At 55.9% G+C, this 16,641-nt stretch overlaps 1 protein-coding gene across 1 annotated transcript in view; it reads left to right on the plus strand.

Annotated features, from left to right (window-relative positions):
* The first annotated feature begins 3,871 nt into the window (after nt 1-3,871).
* RPTOR (regulatory associated protein of MTOR complex 1) overlaps nt 3,872-16,641 on the plus strand; it is a 141,866-nt gene continuing 129,096 nt past the window's right edge. Inside the window, exon 1 of the mRNA XM_053910450.1 lies at nt 3,872-4,808. Within this exon, the coding sequence (XP_053766425.1) occupies nt 4,647-4,808 (162 nt within the window). The 5' untranslated portion in view covers nt 3,872-4,646. The remainder of the gene's footprint in view (nt 4,809-16,641) is intronic.

The following is a 16,641-nucleotide window of genomic DNA, read 5'->3' on the forward strand; positions in this document are numbered from 1 at the left end:
CCTTTCCAGCTCTGTCTGTGACCGGCCCTTTCAGGCTGAGGCCAAGCAAGAAGTCTCAATTCTGGGAGAAGCGATGTGGGCTGTGGGTGAGGTTTGTTCGTGAAGACGCTTTCTACCATGGTCCCCACGCCGTCAGGCCTCTCCCCCTTTTTGGAGTGGAAGAATGGTTTCTGCTCGTGAGGAAAAGTTACGGATAGAGTGGAAAGGTGTGCTTCGGGGTGAAGCCACAGGCAGATGTATCCCATGTCTTCGGGCAGATGAAGCGGGTGGAGAGGGGGCCGAGCACGGGGCTCCTGCAGCCCAGTGTCTCCAGGAGGGTGGAGGGCAGTGCAAGGCCAGCTCTTCTCTCTGCCTCTCACCACCCGGTCACCAAAACCTCTGACCTGCAGAGGGGACAGCTTTGGTTTGCTAAAAACAGGAATGATGTGTAGACAAAAGCAAAGTACTTTATATCTATTTTGGTTTCTCTTTCGCTAAGCAGAGGTTTCTCTGGAAAGGATGGAAGCTGGCCGGCCTCCCCGAGTGGAGAACAGCTCAGCAAAGCACCGGCTTGTCTCCAGTCCTCCTGACCTCCACTCTTGCTCCTGATTCTTGATGACAAAACGCATCTGATGCCTTGATTGATCTAGTGGAAAAGCTGCACGGAGGGTGGGAGGAACCTGTCCTTTCTGCAAATGGAGAGCCTGGCCCCAGGCTGCCGTGGTCTGGGTTTGACAAAAGATCAGGCCCCTTGCTGCGGACCAACACTGGGCTTAGGAGCTGTGAGAACCCTCCTTAGTTCTTCCCGGGCAGCGGGCTATCTGAGAGGTGCTTCCCCAGACCCTCTCCCTGCCCCCCCGCCCCCGCCCTGCATGTGCCCCCGACTTCTGACTTCTGTTGTATTTGACCAGCACACTCAGGTTTGTGTATTTGTTCTCTGCCCGCGTTGCTATACAGGGTGGGCAAAAGCAGGGTTACAGCTGTTCACGTGGCAACTACGACAATAATTAATAAATAATAATACAATTCTAAACCTACTTTTGCCTGCCCGTGTATCTCTGGCTTTGGTTGCCAAGCAGCCAGAAGTAGGCTGAAAAGGTCACCTGTCACCCTCACGTGCTAGAAGCAGTCCCCCTGCCTTGTCCGGGCAGGTGGAAGGCTGCTCTGCCCTTTCGGCGGGGAGTGGGGCCTGGAAGCCCCGCCCCCTCCCAGTGCCACATCACAGCCTGATGTTCGGCACCAGCAGGATGTCATCGCCGCCCACTTCCATAGCTGGAAGCAGACCAGGCTTCGCGTGCTTCCTTCTGAGATTCACAAACCCTGGTTTTCTACTATCTTATTCAGAGGCTTTGTGGGAAGCAGGTGATACCCTTGTGTGTGAAGACTTGGGGACGCTGGGAATCGGAACTGCAGGCCCCCGTGGCCAGCGGATCGCAGGCTGTGGTGACAAGATCACCCAGGGGGAAAAGATGAGCCCTCAAGTCCCAGCCTGTGGTGGGTCACGGACGCCCACGGCCTCCCTGAAACCTGGAGCCACACTTCCACCTGCTGATCTGGGACTCGAACAGTCACTGGTGACACACCAGAATGAGGCTTCTTCTAAATGTCACGACGCTGTCTGTGAAATGACTCAAACCCGTTCCTGGAACTCCGGGCCGGGAGCCGGGCTGTCAGTGGCCCCCTCCTGGTTTTTACGTGAATCACAGAATTTCGACCCTCAAGCGTCCTCAGCGATTCACCTTCTTCGGGGCCTCACATCACTGATGTGGAGCCTGAGGACGGACAAGGGCTGTGTCCCCAGCGCCATCTGCAGGGATTGGTGGGGGTGGGGACCCGCCTGTGTGCATCCCAGTCCTTGGTTCCACATGCGGACCCCAAACGGCCTCTGGGTTCTGGGCTCCCATTGGTAAAATCGGAGGCTGGGCTTTGTTCTGCGGTTTGGGGGAAGAGCAGAACCAAACCCTGTTCTGGTTTCTTGGGTGAAAGGCGGCATAATTGTCTCACAGTATTCATTCACTTGGTGCCAATATTTGCCAAGGGCCCTGCGTGTGGCTGGGATGGAATCCCTGGAGGAAAACATCGTCCGGTATCTCCACATCTGGCTGATGATGCACTCTCACCCGGGTTTCCGGACTTCAACACACATGCAGACCCTGAATCCCCGCCTTCCCTGTCCCCGCGGCTCGGTACATCCAGGGTGGGTATACCGGGCCTCTTTATTCTAAAATAGCTTCCCCGCAGTTCTGACAACCTGCCAGTTTTGGGCTCCACAAGACCCTTTACTATCTTCGTGGAGACGGTCAGACAGGAGAGATGCTCCCAGGTGAGGAGGCTGAGTCTCACACAGATGAAGTGGCTTCTCGCGGGTCTCACAGGGAGTTAGGAATGAGCCGGGTCAGTGTGGCTGCTTTTCTGTTAGCTCTGGCTTCTGGCCAGCGAGCCTGGAGCAGAGACCTGCAGCCCGGGGACCCGGGCCTTCGCCATGGTGTGCTGCAGGTGACGCAGTGATGCTGCCTTCAGGTGAGAATGGGGTCTTCTCGGGACCCCCCAGTCCTGAAGCCTCTGCTGCTGACGGTGGTGTATTTTTCCAACATGCAGACTAGGGAAAAGGAAGTTCGAGCCGCCATCTGTCAGTTGGGGACTTTGTCCCGGGTTTTAATGGAAGACCTAGTCTCTAGAGCTGGCATAGTGGAATGAATGTTTGAAATGATATTGATTTAATCCCAGAACTTCTGTCAAATGCTTGCTACGTGCTAGGCGAGACACGTCTGGGCTGGGGCCATTCACTCGGGTGTTGAAAGGCGGACAGACACCGTCGAGGTTTTGATGGGGGCCACCACATGGTGTCAGAGCCCCGGGAAACCACACTGGGAAACGGGGAGTCGAGCAGAGCCCACCTGAGGCTTTAGGTTCGTGACACACCCAGGGTTGCCAGACTGCACCCTGGCTGTCCATTGCTAGCAGTGTATGGGGCACCCGCCATACGCGGGGCACCTCCGCAGCTCCAATTCGTCCTTCGGGGCAGGTATGACGACCCCAGTTTTATAACTGAGCAAACTAAGACGGCGCTGGTTAAGGGGCCCGGACCATGGCCGGCCGGAGATGGAATGTGACCCAGCAGAGACGCGACGCTCCGTCGGCGCGGGCCTGACACCCGGGCGAAGGCGCGGAGGCGGGCGCGCGCACGTGCGTCTGCGAGCTCCCGCGCGGCCCCGGCGCAGGCCTGGCAGGCCGCGGGCTCGCGCTTCCCTCCGGGCGCGCAGCTCCGCCCGCGCCGACAGCGCGCGTGGCGTCGCAGTCCCCGCGGACGGGCGAGGGGCGCAGGGGGCGTGGCTGCGCGCTGGGACGCTGCCGCCGGGCGCTCGGCGCAGTGTGCGAGCGCGAATACCCACCGACCGCTCCGGGAGGGCGGCGGCTGAACAGACGCAGTCTCCGTTGGGCTTGTTTTACCCCGAACAAATTTTTAAAAAAGTCTAACTGGTACCGTGAAAGACACTGTACGCGCACAAACAGGCACACGGACAAAACCCGACAAAGACCGCTGTCTTCTTCGGTAATATTATCACTGGCTCTTCCGGGAGCTTTCGCGGCAGCCCGTCCACCATCTGGGAGAAACAACACAGGGGCCGATCCCTTTAATTTCAGAGGCACGGAGGTCCGTGTGTACTAATAAAAAGATTCTTTCAAAGTTAATTTACGTAGTTTCATTTGTAGGATAGACTTTGATACCATGCAGCGACAGAAAGGCGATAAACTCTGGAAAGCAGAACTGTGGTAACCATGGTAACGGGAAGGGGCCTGGACGGCGCTCGGCGCCTCGGAGAAGCGCGGCCAGAACGCTCCGAGGTCGTTTGGCCTGTTCGCCACGCCGTAGGTCGCGGTGCATGCTGGGTCTCGCAAATATGGCGTCCTCCTTGATGTGCTGATGAGAGGAGTTTCACTGTAGCTCCAAACCAGAGGACAAAACTCCGCAATCCCCATAAGCCCACGTTACCCGCCTTCTGCGCGGCTCCGTGTCGCCCGTTTCTCAGGACTTGTTCTCAGGCAGGAGAGGGCCACGGGGCCGAGGGCCAGGACCGGCCCGGTCGCACGGACCGGGGCTGAGCAGCCGGTGCGGGCGAGCACGATGGGCCGGTCCTGGCTCTGGTTGCAGCAGCTGCGGCGAGTGCGGGACCCGCAGGGCTGAGCGTGGCCGGGGGAGGCCCGAGGCGCTCTGGACCTCTTCCCTTTGGCCGGAGACCTCCGCTCAGGCGCGAACCGACCGCTTGAGCGGGCCGCCTGCCGGCCTGTGCTCGGGAGGCCGAGAGCAGGGTCATCGTGAGGCCTCAAGTGTCGCACGCCTTTGACAGCTCGGCCTGCAGCCCCTTCGGGCGCGGGCGGCCTCTGGAACAGCCAGCGGCCCGGAGCCCGGGGGCGTGTGCGTCCGTGCGGCGCTCCCGGGACTGCCCCGTTTCCCACCGGCTCCCCCCAACTCCGACGTCCCGCTCGGAGTTAGAAGGATCTCAGCAGACTTTTTGCCTGAGTGAGGGGCTCCGCGCACGCTACCTGTTTGTTTTTCTGCTCCCCCACTTTTCTGTTACTTCCCCAGTTCTGGCACACGCTAGCCTTTAAGGCTGGAGGTTCTCGAGCGCTTGCTGCCAAGGACTCCCCCTCCCCCACCCCCCCTGATGGAGTCCGAGATGCTGCAGTCGCCTCTCCTGGGGCTCGGGGAGGAAGACGAGGCCGACCTTACCGACTGGAACCTGCCTTTGGCTTTTATGAAAAAGAGGCACTGTGAGAAAATCGAAGGCTCCAAATCCTTAGCTCAGAGCTGGAGGATGAAGGATCGGGTAAGTGGACTCCGACTGCGCCCCTCGGACCTTGGCAGTTTTTTCAGCGGCTAAAAAGTTCAGGGGCAAAAGCTTGTTCTTGGGAAAGTGGCGATTTTTTTTCCCCCCAGCCACATGTTACAAGTTAACTAAAAAGCACAAATCATTTCAGACTCCAGCTTTTGGTTGACAGCGTGAGGGCTGTTTTGGTTTGTAGTTATGTGCTGGTAGTGTTAATTCAAACTAAGTTTGTTTAAGGCAATAAAAGTTAAGCAGTTTCGCAATTACAGCACTGGAAGTATTTACACACTCTGGTTTACTTAGTGCTGTGGACACTTAGTGGAAAAACAACTTGTGATGTAATACTTGTACCCACATGGTTAGTCTGTTGTGGTTCAACTTTTGTCCCAGCCGAGGTGAAGTGCAGAAGTGTAATATGGTATGCTAGGAAACAAGGTTACTGGCGATTGTTCAGCTAGTAACAAGTTAACACAAAGTTATTTTAAAGTTACAATGAACTTCATCACAGCCTTCTGAACAGTATCTTGGAACCAGACTTCCGTCCTTTTATGTGGGGTCCTGTGCTGTAACTTGGAGGCAGCATTTCTCCAGTAGCGGAGTTAGAGTAAGTGTGATGGGTTGGAACTAGGGTCCAGGTTTCAGGACGCTTCCCCTAGTGCTGGAGTGTGGACAGCGACTCACAAGCAGGCAGCAGGGAAGAAAACAGCCAGTTTTGCTCACTCCGTCCTTAATCAGCCACCATCTGTTTCCTGGTCTCCAAAGCAAATGGGTGGGACTGTCTCATGGTGCACACTTATCAGTTGTCTTTTTGTGATTTATTTCCTCCTTCAAGACAGTCTTTATTTATATGGACATTTTAGTGGCATAAAAGGGGCAGTTGGTGTTACAGTTCAGTGTGATTGCTCTCGACTTAAGAACATGTGTGTTTATGTCAGATCACTGTATTTGGTACATGATGTTAATTAAGCACATGTAGGATTGTCCTTATGGCAGCTCCAATCAGTCAGTCACTAGGCACCAGTGCTGCGGTTTCGGCTGACTTTCAAAAGCTTAGGTTTCTTTCATCCAAAAGTAGTTAAAGGAGTAAAAGGGGTGGTCTTTGCGAGGGACTGTACGAAGCGTGTCTTAAGGACATCTTTCGTGCTGGTTGTGTGGTTCCCGGCTTTTGTGGTTGCTCTGCGCATGTGAAAAGGCACTTATTTTAAAAGTTACTGCCTAATCATTTTTTTTCCATCCTACTCAGAGGGCGTTTTTTTTTCCTCTTTTGATAGGTGGTTTCCTCTGCTCCCCTAAGCACATGCGCAAACTCTTCACGAGTGATTAATGAAGACAGATAGTTTTTTACCTTTTCATTAAAACATTAATTTGTGAATGATCAACATAACCCATGATAAGTCCTTCAGAGGTTATCAGGAGAAAGGAAAGTCCCGTGAGTCGAGGTGATTCCCGAGACAGCTGCTAGAAAGGAGCTGGGGGAGAACTTCGCTGCGCTTGACTTTGCAGTTGTTCATGGAAGAGGAAACCAGCACTGACGGTTTGGGAACGCCTGGCACCTGAGCAGCCCTTGCGGTGTCATTCCCCGGGTTAGATCCTGAGGGGTATTTTCAGCACACCCAGTAGGCCAAAGGTTGCACATGCAAATGCTGATAAGATTGCATGTGTAACGGGGGTGTCAAACTCATTTTCACCGGGGGCCACATCAGCCTTGCGTTTGCCTTCAAAGGGCTGAATGTAATTTCAACTCCTTAACAGTAAAGGAGTAGTTACATTTATACAGCCCTGAAATTATTTTGGCCTTATGGGGCAACCATGATGCTGATGTTCCCCCCCACCCCCCCGTGAAAATGCATTTGGCCCCCACGATGTAGAAGATAGCGTAAATGAATGAAACAGGCCAGATACGAGGACGATGATAGAGGCTCAGTGGTCAGTGGCTGCTGACCTCTGACACCCGTCTGAGTGCCTGAGGGTGAGCGGTAGGCCCCTGAAGAGACGCAGTGGGTCCCAGGGCGGCTGGGCCTGATCTCCTTTCCTTCCTCTCTTTTCTTTTTCTTTGAGAAGCCAGAACACCTTCCTAAAAAATTACTGTTTTAATGCAAAGTCGTCTGACTTTAAGATATTGGCACTGGTTCAGATGTTACAAAACACGGAGCTGGTTCTGGCCAGTGGGGCCTTGCGCAGGCGGCAGGCGGGCTGGTGCCTGTGCTCCAGGGGGCCGCCAGCAGCCAGATGGCGCAGCCTCGAGGGGAAGCAGCAAGTGGGGGCCTAGCTGCCCTGTGCTAGGACCTACGGCAGCGACTGCCAACTGGTGTGCTGTGAGAATGTTTAAAACACGCAATAAATACCCGACTGTTTAGTCAGGGCCCCTGACCTCTTCTCCCTTAGATCGTCAAATGAGAAAATGACAACAGCCAGCACAACAGTAGCCATCTGGTGTGAGTGATTCAAAATTATACCTATTTTTTTTTTGTCAGATCGGCAGAAAATATATTTATTGGTGTGCCGTGGAGTTTTAGCCACTAGCTTATGTGCTGCGAGGTGAGAGCAGGTGAAAGTTGCCCACCAGTTCCTATGGGCCTTCAAGTGCCCCAAAGGCAGAGCCAGTCTCTGGGTCTTCCTGCGTCCCCGCAGCTCCACACACTCTATTCTTGTGTATATGTTGGTGGTTACTCACTACCGGGAGAGCCGGCGCTCGGGCTGCCTGCCACCTGCCAGACCCAATAAGGGACTTCATGGGCGCTGTACTCAGGTGGCCAGCCATCTGAGAAGACGGTGGGTTTGTACCCTAACAGACTGTCCTAAACTCCCTTTTAAACTGACCCTTTTTGTAAGAAGAAAAGTATAGATAAGGGGATTGGAATTCAGGGGGAAAGTTGATCAGATAAAAGCTGCAGCTTTCTTTCATCTGTGCCCCGGGCCCTGGTCTTTGTCTGTGTCCTGGGCGTCTCAGCCTGGAGCACAAGGCTCAGATTCCATCTTGGTTGCTGCAGCCCTCCCGGGGCACAAAGGTGGAACTGCTTATGGTCTCCTGGAGTCAGGGCGGGTCATCCCTTCAGCTCCTGGGATAGCTTTTTACATGCATTGATTACTAAGCTTATTAGCTATTACCTAAACTAAAATTTTTCCAGTATTTGAGTCCCCCATCATTTACTGGTGTCCTGTTTAGTGGCCTTGCTAAGGATTCCTAAAATTGACATCCTTGCTGCAATTGACCGAGAACTCCAAAAAGTTTCCTGCCACTGGGCATTCGGCATTCTTACAGAGCCTCGACGCGCCTGCTCTCCATCGGCGTCCACACAGTCTTTGTTTGCAGTCAGTCCCGGTTTTCAAGTGCCACTGTTACTGCGTCCTAGTTACTGAGTTGCTGTCAGTTAATACTGTTGTTATCAACTTTGTTTGGTTAATTTGTGTATATGCATCACTAGCCTCTGTAGCTTGTAATTTTCAAATAACTAGATGTGCGTGAATTACAGTTCAAAATGAACAATGCATAGACCTGTGGCTAAGGCAGACGTGTATGAAACCCCATTTGTGGTTTGCTGTGCTACTTTATTGTTACCACAGTTCGTTTTCCCATCGGAAAGAGGGCACGCGGGGACAGCTGGTCTCAGGCGGATCTTCAGCCTGGGCATCTGTGGGCTGGGATGGGGAAGCTTGGGGACTGTTGCTCCGGCAGGAAGCCATTGGCAGACTCACTTCAGCTGCCTGGGAGGAGGGGGTGGAGCTGGAGAATGATGCAGAAGTGGCCAGAGGGCTCTTGAAAAGTGTGAATCAGACTCATGACTTCCTTCCTGCACTGCCTCCCTGCCCCTCCCCAGCTTCCCCAGGGTTTAGAGTAGCATCCAGAATCCTCGCCCTGGTCCTGGTCGGAAAGCATAGTGGTCTGGCCCCACCTGCCTCTCTGCTGCTTTCTGCCCTCTGAGCCTCGCACACCTGGCTCCTGCTTGTTCCTTGCGCTCAGCTGCCAGGTCGCTTTCTCAGGTGCCTTCCCCGGTCACCCCGTCGGAAGTAGCTCCCAGTCACTCGTGATCACCCTTTACGTCTCTGATATTTTTCTTTGTGTTCCCGCCCCCAGAACTGAACTTCTTATCATAAAGCCAGGACCTTGTCCTTGCTGGTACGACGCATAGGCCAGAGCTTGGCCCGTCGTGGGGACTCAGTGGCAATGCGCTGCTGGAAGGATGAACAGGGTCCAAAGGGCTCCCGTGTAGGTTGTGTCTCTTACACGCTCAGCACACCGTAAGGTAGTTCATGGTCGTATCTCCGTGTGCCCGACGAGGAAACTGGGGCTTCGGTTAAACGGCTTGCCTGAAGTAGCGGAAGTCCCACGGCCAGCAGTGAGAGGAGGCTGACGGACCCACGCTGCGAGGCCAGGGGATGTGTGATGACACGCGCCGCGAAGGTCGCTGAGCGGCGGTGGGCGTGCAGCCAGCAGAGACGCGCTGCTGTACCCACGGTGGCCCTGGGGGTCCACGAGGTCAGCGCCGCTCCCAGTCACAGCGATGTCGCTGGCCTTCCGCTGCACGGCCACCTGGCTCCGGGCAGCACCCCGCTGACACAAGAGCTGCCGTGGGCGCCGCCCTGCGCTGGCCGGGGAGACTTTCCAGCTTCGCTGGAGATCGCCCTGACGGAGCAGGAGGGGTCCCCAGTGTCATTAAACTCTCGGTACATGCCTGTTTGGTCCTGGGGACCACCGCTTTGCGTGATGACCCCCTGCCGTGAGTGGTGGGTCAAAACTGGACCAGAAGAGGCGACCAGGCCAGCTCTGGTCCCTTGAGCCTGGCGCTCCGCAGGTGTTTCCTCGAAAACGAGCGTAGTGAGTCATCGCTTCCAGGAAACCCACTGAGCGCTGGCTGTGGACTCTTTGGGCCAGCTGTGAGAAGTGCGTGGTGTCCTGCCGTGAACCGCGGCTGTGGAAGGAAGAGCCCCGCGATGGGCGAGATCGGCCTGCTCGTTCTCTCCTTGGGGATCCTGGAGCTGCAGTGCGGACAGGGCCGTGTGCGTGCCTCCGGTTCGTTGCCTTGGGCCCCGCCGTGCCTGCTGTGGTAGAGCCGGGGCTGGCAGAGCTTTCGTCTTGAGAGTCTGATGGGGCGTCTGAAAGCTGCCCGCCCAGCGGGTATCTGGCCTGCTGTGTCAATCCTGTGCCCGAGCCCTGCCCAGGACAGCCAGGTGGGACGTTTCCACAGCCCTACCCCTCCCTCTGTGCTGAGGACAAGACTCCACACTCCCAGGTGCTCCCTGGACGCAGGGGCTCTGGGCAGCGTGTGGTCCCATTGACGCAGCAGGCGCTGGGCTGGAGCGTGCAGGCGAGGGGGCACAAGACACGGGCCCTCGAGGAACTTCTGTCTCGGGGAGGAAAACGTGCCCGTGTCCTCTGTTAAGGAGAGCCCAGCTCAGCACTGCAGTGTCTGCACTTGGGGGTGGGGCTGTGCCCGGTAGGTGGGGTGGGTGCGGCCAGCAGAGCCCTGGTCAGGCCAGGTGGGAGTGAGGCCGAGTGGCCGGTGCGGGCAGGGTAGGGTCTATGGGGCTCGGTACCTCAGCCAGTGCTCACTGAGCGCCCATGCCCCAGGCGCCAGGCTGAGTGCTGTTGGTTCCTGAGCTGCTCTCAGGGCGTGGGCAGGTTTATTGGGGAAGGTGGGCCACTCAGAGCAGGAGGCAGGAGAGTGGGCGGATTGGGGAGGAGAGAAACGACTGCAAACAAAGGCTCTGCAAGGGTCCCGGCTGGCAGAGAAAGGCAGCGGGGAGGGGGGGCCACCGAGGCAGGGCGGGCAGAGCCCGGCTTGGCTCTCTCTTTTTCCCAGGGGTGCTCTATTTAATCCCCAGGACACCCCTCAAGGGCATCTCTTGGTGAGTAGCCTGAGGCTGCTTAGAGAGGACCCACAAGCTCCGCCTCCATCTTACTTCTCCCCTGTTCTCCCCTGTCCTCCCTGTGGCCTCAGCCTCGGGAAAATTTCTCTTTGGTTTTAAGTCCCTCCTTTCGGAGACTCAGAAGACCTCAACGAGCTTCTTTTGAGAATCAGAGGATGGACTTTGGTGTCAGACGGATTGTGACCCAGCTGGCTTCTTTTCTAGCTGTCTGCTCTTGGCCTAAATATTAGAGTTTTCATCCGCTCCCTGGGTCTGAGCCTCCCCCACTGCCCCCCGCCGCGTGGTGTGGTTGCCAGGGCTACGAGTGATAATATTTGGGGAGCCCGGGGATGGCTGGCCTCAGCCCAGTGCTCAACGTGCCAGCTCTGCTCTTTCTGAGGGGGTCAGCACACCTGTGTGTTCCACGGGCACCTTCTCCGTGCACAGCTGCTGTCAAGCTTGTGTGCTCTCCTTAAAAAAAAAAATTATTTATTTTCAGAGAGAGGGGAAGGAAGGGAGAAAGAGAGGGAAAGAAACATCAATGTGTGGTTGCCTCTCACACGCCCCCTACTGGGGGCCTGGCCTGCAACCCAGGCGTGTGCCCTGACTGGGAATCAAACCAGGGACCCTTTGGTTCATAGACCAGCACTCAATCCACTGAGCCACACCAGCCAGGGCTTGCCCGCACGTGTGTGGCAGCTTAGATGTTGCAAATGGCCCACTCCTTGGAATGAAAAGAGCAGGAATCGCCCCAGTCCAGAAAGCCAGATGTGTTTGTGACTTTCGCCCATGGTGAGGGGCAGTGCTGAGCAGGTGGCCACCACCCTGAGAGGCAGGCCAGACTGGGCACCTTCCATTCTCTCCGACCCCCGCAATGACCCCAGCCCCTCCTGAGTGTGTCAGCGAAGCCCTGGTAGACATTGCAGACCGATCAAAACCAGGCTGCAGGACGCACTTTCCGTCAGTCTTTCTGTGAGCCCACCGCAAAGGACGTGATCTTGCAAGCCATCAGGGCAAGGATTGGGGACTTCGAGTGGAGCTCAGGTCTTCTTAGACGTCAGGTTCCCTTCTTTCAGAGCGAGTGTCCGCGTGGAGACAGTGCCAGGGTCTGCCGGGTTGGACTGGGAAGGGGAGGTCGTCTCTGTCCCCTTCTTTCCAGGAAAGACGCTGGGAAGGCGAAGGGCTTTGTCCCCCATTGCCCCATCTGTGTGGCGCACCGCGGGCCTTGCCCGTAGCCACCCGGAGAAGCCCCAGCGGGCGCCTGCCGCAGAGCCCTTCTGCTGGACTGCTGGGTGGTCCCTGCCTCCCCCGGTGTGCTGCCCCTCCTCCTGCTCTGGGGCTTTTCTCTTTGTCACTGGGCCGGTAGTGCGTGCCTCGGTGAGAGTGTTCTTTGTGAGGAGTCTGCGGTCTGTTCCAGTTCCTGCCTCTGTACGGTTAGTTTTCACCAAAATTCTGGGGAATGTGCTGCTGTTTTTTTACCCCCTAGCCCCCCTCAGTCGTGCAGAACTCCACTGGCACCTCTTCTAGACGCTGGCCACCGAGTCCCCTCCTGTGGTGTGTCCGTCTCAGTGTGCGGCTGCCCCACAGCGGCTTCATGCCTCTGCTTTTCTGCAGGGAGTGAAGTGCTGTTGAGCCCGCCCAGCGTAGTTTGCATTCAATTTCAGATATTTTACTCTTCTTCTCTAGAAGGGGTCTTCTTGTAGTTTATATTTCTCTCTGTGCTCAGGTTTCCCCTCAATCCTTGAACAAATCCATAATGCCACTTCAAAGCCCCTGTCTGTTACTTCCACCGTCCCTGTTATTGCTGGGTCTGTCTCTGGTGACTGATTTCCTTCCGCTCACGGATCCCGTTCTGCTCACAGGTGCTGGGCCGGAGCTGCGGCGTTGTTGAGCCTCTGGTTGTCGTCATTTAAATGACGCTGAGTTTTGTCCTGGCAGGAGGTAATTGACTAGTATCCCAGCTTCGTCCTTTGAAAGCTTGTTCTCTAGTTTTGCCAAAGCAGGTCCAGGTCGGAGGTGGCAGACTGGCCGGCAGGCCAAATCCGGCTGCTGTTGGTTCTGTAAAGCCTCCTGGGGCCACGTCAGCCTCACCGTTTACGCGTTTTCTGTGTGGCTCTCGTGCTGCAGCGGCAGAGCTGAGTAGGCGAGACAGACTGTGTGCCCCAGGAAGCCTGGAGCACTTGCTCTCCGGCCCCTTACAGACAAGATCTGACGGCCCCTGGTCTGGAGAAGCCTTTGCCCTGGGTCTGGTCGAGCCCTGTGCCTCAGGGGCGGCCTCTCCGGGGCTTCTGCGGCCCAAGTCTGGGTGTTCAGTGAGGTCTCTTTCTGACTCGTGGGGACGTGGTGGCTCCCAGCCTGACCCTGTGTTAGCTGTTGTTCACCTGGCCTCCTGGAGCCTCGGGCTGCTGCACCCCGCACCCCGCCGAGGGCGCGGGGCCCAGGGAGATTTCTTTTTTGTTTTAGGTGTATTTTACTGATTATGCTGGTACAGTTGTCCCATTTTTTTCCTCCCTTTTATTCCCTACTGCCCTGCTCCCGCTTCTCACCCACATTTCCCCCCTTAGTTCAAGTCCGTGGGTCGTACATACAAGTTCTTTGGCGTCTCCATTTCCTATACTATTGTACCCTCCCCCTGTCTATTTTCTACCCACCATTTGTGCTTCTTTTTCTTGTACCTTTCTCCCTAATCTCCCCCCACCCACTCCCCTGTTGACAACCCTCCCTGTGATCTCCATTTCTGTGGTTCTGTTCTTGTTCTAGTTGTTTGATTAGTTCGTTTTGTTTTTGTTTTTAGGCTCAGTTGTTGATAGTTGTGAGTTTGTTGTCATTTTACTGTTCATATTTTTTATCTTCTTTTTCTTCGATAAATCCCTTTAACATTTCATATAATAAGGGCTTGGTGATGATGAACTCCTTTAACTTGACCTTATCTGAGAAGCACTTTATCTGCCCTTCCATTCTAAATGAAAGCTTTGCTGGATAGAGTCATCTTGGATGTAGGTCCTTGCCTTTCATGACTTCAAATGCTTCTTTCCAGCCCCTTCTTCCTGCAAGGTCTCTTTTTGAGAAATCAGCTGATAGTCTGATGGGAACTCCTTTGTAGGTAACTGTCTCCTTTTCTGTTGCTGCTTCTAAGATTCTCTCATCTTTAATCTTGGGTGATGGAATTACGACGTGGCCTGGTGGACCCAAGGATGGTGCTGAGCTCCCCCTCTGGGTGGCTCTCTCTCTGGTGCCATGGCCTAGCACTTCGAGCTGCCACAGCGTCCAGGACTGAGCTCTGTCTCCTGGGCTCAGTGACCCTGTCATGCTCTGCCTGGGCCCCCTGTCTCCTCACAGAAAGCTCGGAGCCCCTGCAGCCCCCCCAGCTGCTTCCTTTCTCTCGGATCGCGTCCCGGCAGTGCGTGGTGTTTGACGTCACTTGGCTGAGGCTTCCGGCTGCGTGTGGTGGGGCTCACCCGGCACCGGGCATCCTGCGAGTCCCGGAGAGGAGGTGCCGCACGCCAGGCGGAAGGACGGGGGTGTTGCAGGTGGTGGTGCCGCGCCTCAGCCAGGTTGGAGTGGCTGTGCTGTTCCTTCCCTGAGCCGCGTGCTTCCTGCACGGGGTTTCCCTGCCCTTGAGACGTGGCGCGTGCACTGAAGGTGACGTCCGTGTGTCGGGGAGCAGCGCAGATGGGTCGGAGGACGGGCTGGCGTGACCCCCAGACAGCCAGTTACAGGGTCGGGGTCGGCGCCTCCGTTCTGATGGAGACACCGGGTTCCGTTCGGGTTTGCGGAGCCAGGCAGGGCGTGTGCTGGAACGGAAGTAATCGTTGAAGGCGTTGGAGGGTTTGAGCCTAAAGCCTGTCGTGGCTGGTGCCGCAGATGGCAGACGTGCTGCCGCCTCAGAGCCCGGTTTGACCGCTGCCTTCGGGCTTTCAGTTAATCACACACAAACCCTCAGAGCCCAGGGAGGGATTGTCTAATCACTCTCTTCTTTTTGATATTTTATTTAAGAAGGTTCTTTCTAGTCTTAATTTGATTTAATTTTCTTAAAAATTTATGGACTAAAAATGCTTAGAACGTCTGTTCACAGTTTAGTGAGTATTTATAAAAGGGACACCTGTGTGTGTGTGCCCGGGTCCAGAAACAGGCCAGACGCCCTAGAAGCCCTGGATGCGCCTGTTCCTGTCGCGGTGACTCCCGCCACCCCTCCCGCCAGGAGGCGGGGCCACATTGACTTCCGGGGTGACACTCACTTCTTCGCTTTTCCTAGTGGTTTTCCTCCCTGGGCTTCGCCCCTTCGCGGTCAAGACGAATGGTGCCCCGGGTCTGTTCCTCGGGGGCCTCTTTCCTTGGCCCCCAGGCGGCAGGATGCCCCAGGCTGCGGGACGTGAGTGTGGCCAGTCCTTCGCTCTTTCGTGTGACGTCTCACCACGTGTCCCTCTGTCAGGCCCTCCGCCCTCAGCTGAGGGGTGGCGGGGGGCCTGGGCATTCTTGTACCTGCCAGAGCACAGGGCCTGCACGTGGGCCAGGGGCCGGCTCTACTCTCTCCCTCTCTTTAAGAAAGAAAAAGCCTGTTCCGGTCTCTTGCCCATTCTTTTCTGTCAAATTGTCTTTTTCTTACTGATTTTAGGCGCTTCTCTGCATTTCAGATGCGTGCCTCCTCACGCGAGGCTCGCCTCCTCGCTTGCTTCCTGGGGTCTCCGGCCTCCCACCGCCTGGGTTCAGGTCCTTCCCCGCCCTGATGGCGTGCAGGGGCTCCCCTGGTTCTGGCCGTCAGCGCTGTGCGTGTGGTAGGGCCCAGGTTCCTTCTTCCCCACGTGGGAGTGCGGTCGTCTCCACTCGGGTGCTGAGAAGCTCGTCCGGTCCCTCAGCCGCAGCGTCCTCGCCCGTGTTGGCGTCCCTCTGTCTGGGCTTCCTGCTCTTTCCCGTCCCCGGGACCACGCGTTGCGATAGGCCCACCAGGGCATCCTCTGCTTGTTCTCTGGGGATTTCTTCGCCCTTGACTTTCCGTCTTCCTGTGAGTTCAAGACTTAGTTTGTCGGGTCAAAGAAGGAAGCCCTGGTCGGTGTCTGATGGAGCCTGCACCCGCTCCTGGGGCGGTCTGACGTCCCTCCGGACCGAGCTCCGCGTGTTTGGGAAGGTCAGTTCTTAGCGTCCCTGAGCGAGACAGCGAGCTTTCCCGGAGGAGGCGTCTCCGCACTGTGTGGGACTTCTCCCACGAGCTCCGTAGTATTTGATGCTTTCCTAAATCGTGTCTTTTAAAGGTCTGATTCTCCGTTGTATTTTCTGCTGGTTTCCAGGAAACTCATCTTTGCGTGTTGCTCCGTGCGTGGCACTGACAGCAGCACCGTGTCTCCTGGAGAGCCCTCCCCTCCTTCCCCGTGGGCAGGAAGCGGCGGGTTCCCCCCGTTCACTACTGCTGTGATCACAGGTGCTGGCCCACAGGGCGCAGCTCCCAGCCTTCCCGTGCCTGTCCGGGGCCCAGAGCCGCGAAGGTGGCCCCTCGGCCTCCTGCCCGGTGGCCCTGGGGGCGGGTCAGGTGTCTGGGTCACTCAGGGCCCCAGAGAGGGACCTGTCTGTGTGTCCGCGTGTCCGTGTGGAAAGGTCCAAGAGGGCCTGGTCGGGAGGACCTGGCTTTTAAAATGTCTTTTTTCAAAAGTCAGTTTTGGTGCAGGTACAGGGTCAGAGGGCACTGTCCGCTTCCCTAGGGGTCAAACTTATGGGCACAGATGGTTCACGACGCCTCCTGTGACCTTTTAAAAGCCCATGGACTTGCGTACTGTTCCCTTTTCATTCCCTGTTACTTCTTTATTGTTGAGGGTTTATACATCCGCTGTTTTTTCAATTCTTACAAGAGGATTGGCCATTTTATTAGCCTTTCAAATAAGCAGTTCTTGGCTTTTTAAATACTTTGTAGTATGCTTTGTCAATAGTTCATTAATTTACTTTAAACTGTTATTATTTCCTTTTTTCTACTTTCCTTGGATTTATTTTATTGCCT

This window comes from Desmodus rotundus, chromosome 9, assembly GCF_022682495.2.
Source record: "Desmodus rotundus isolate HL8 chromosome 9, HLdesRot8A.1, whole genome shotgun sequence".
NCBI lineage: Eukaryota > Metazoa > Chordata > Mammalia > Chiroptera > Phyllostomidae > Desmodus > Desmodus rotundus.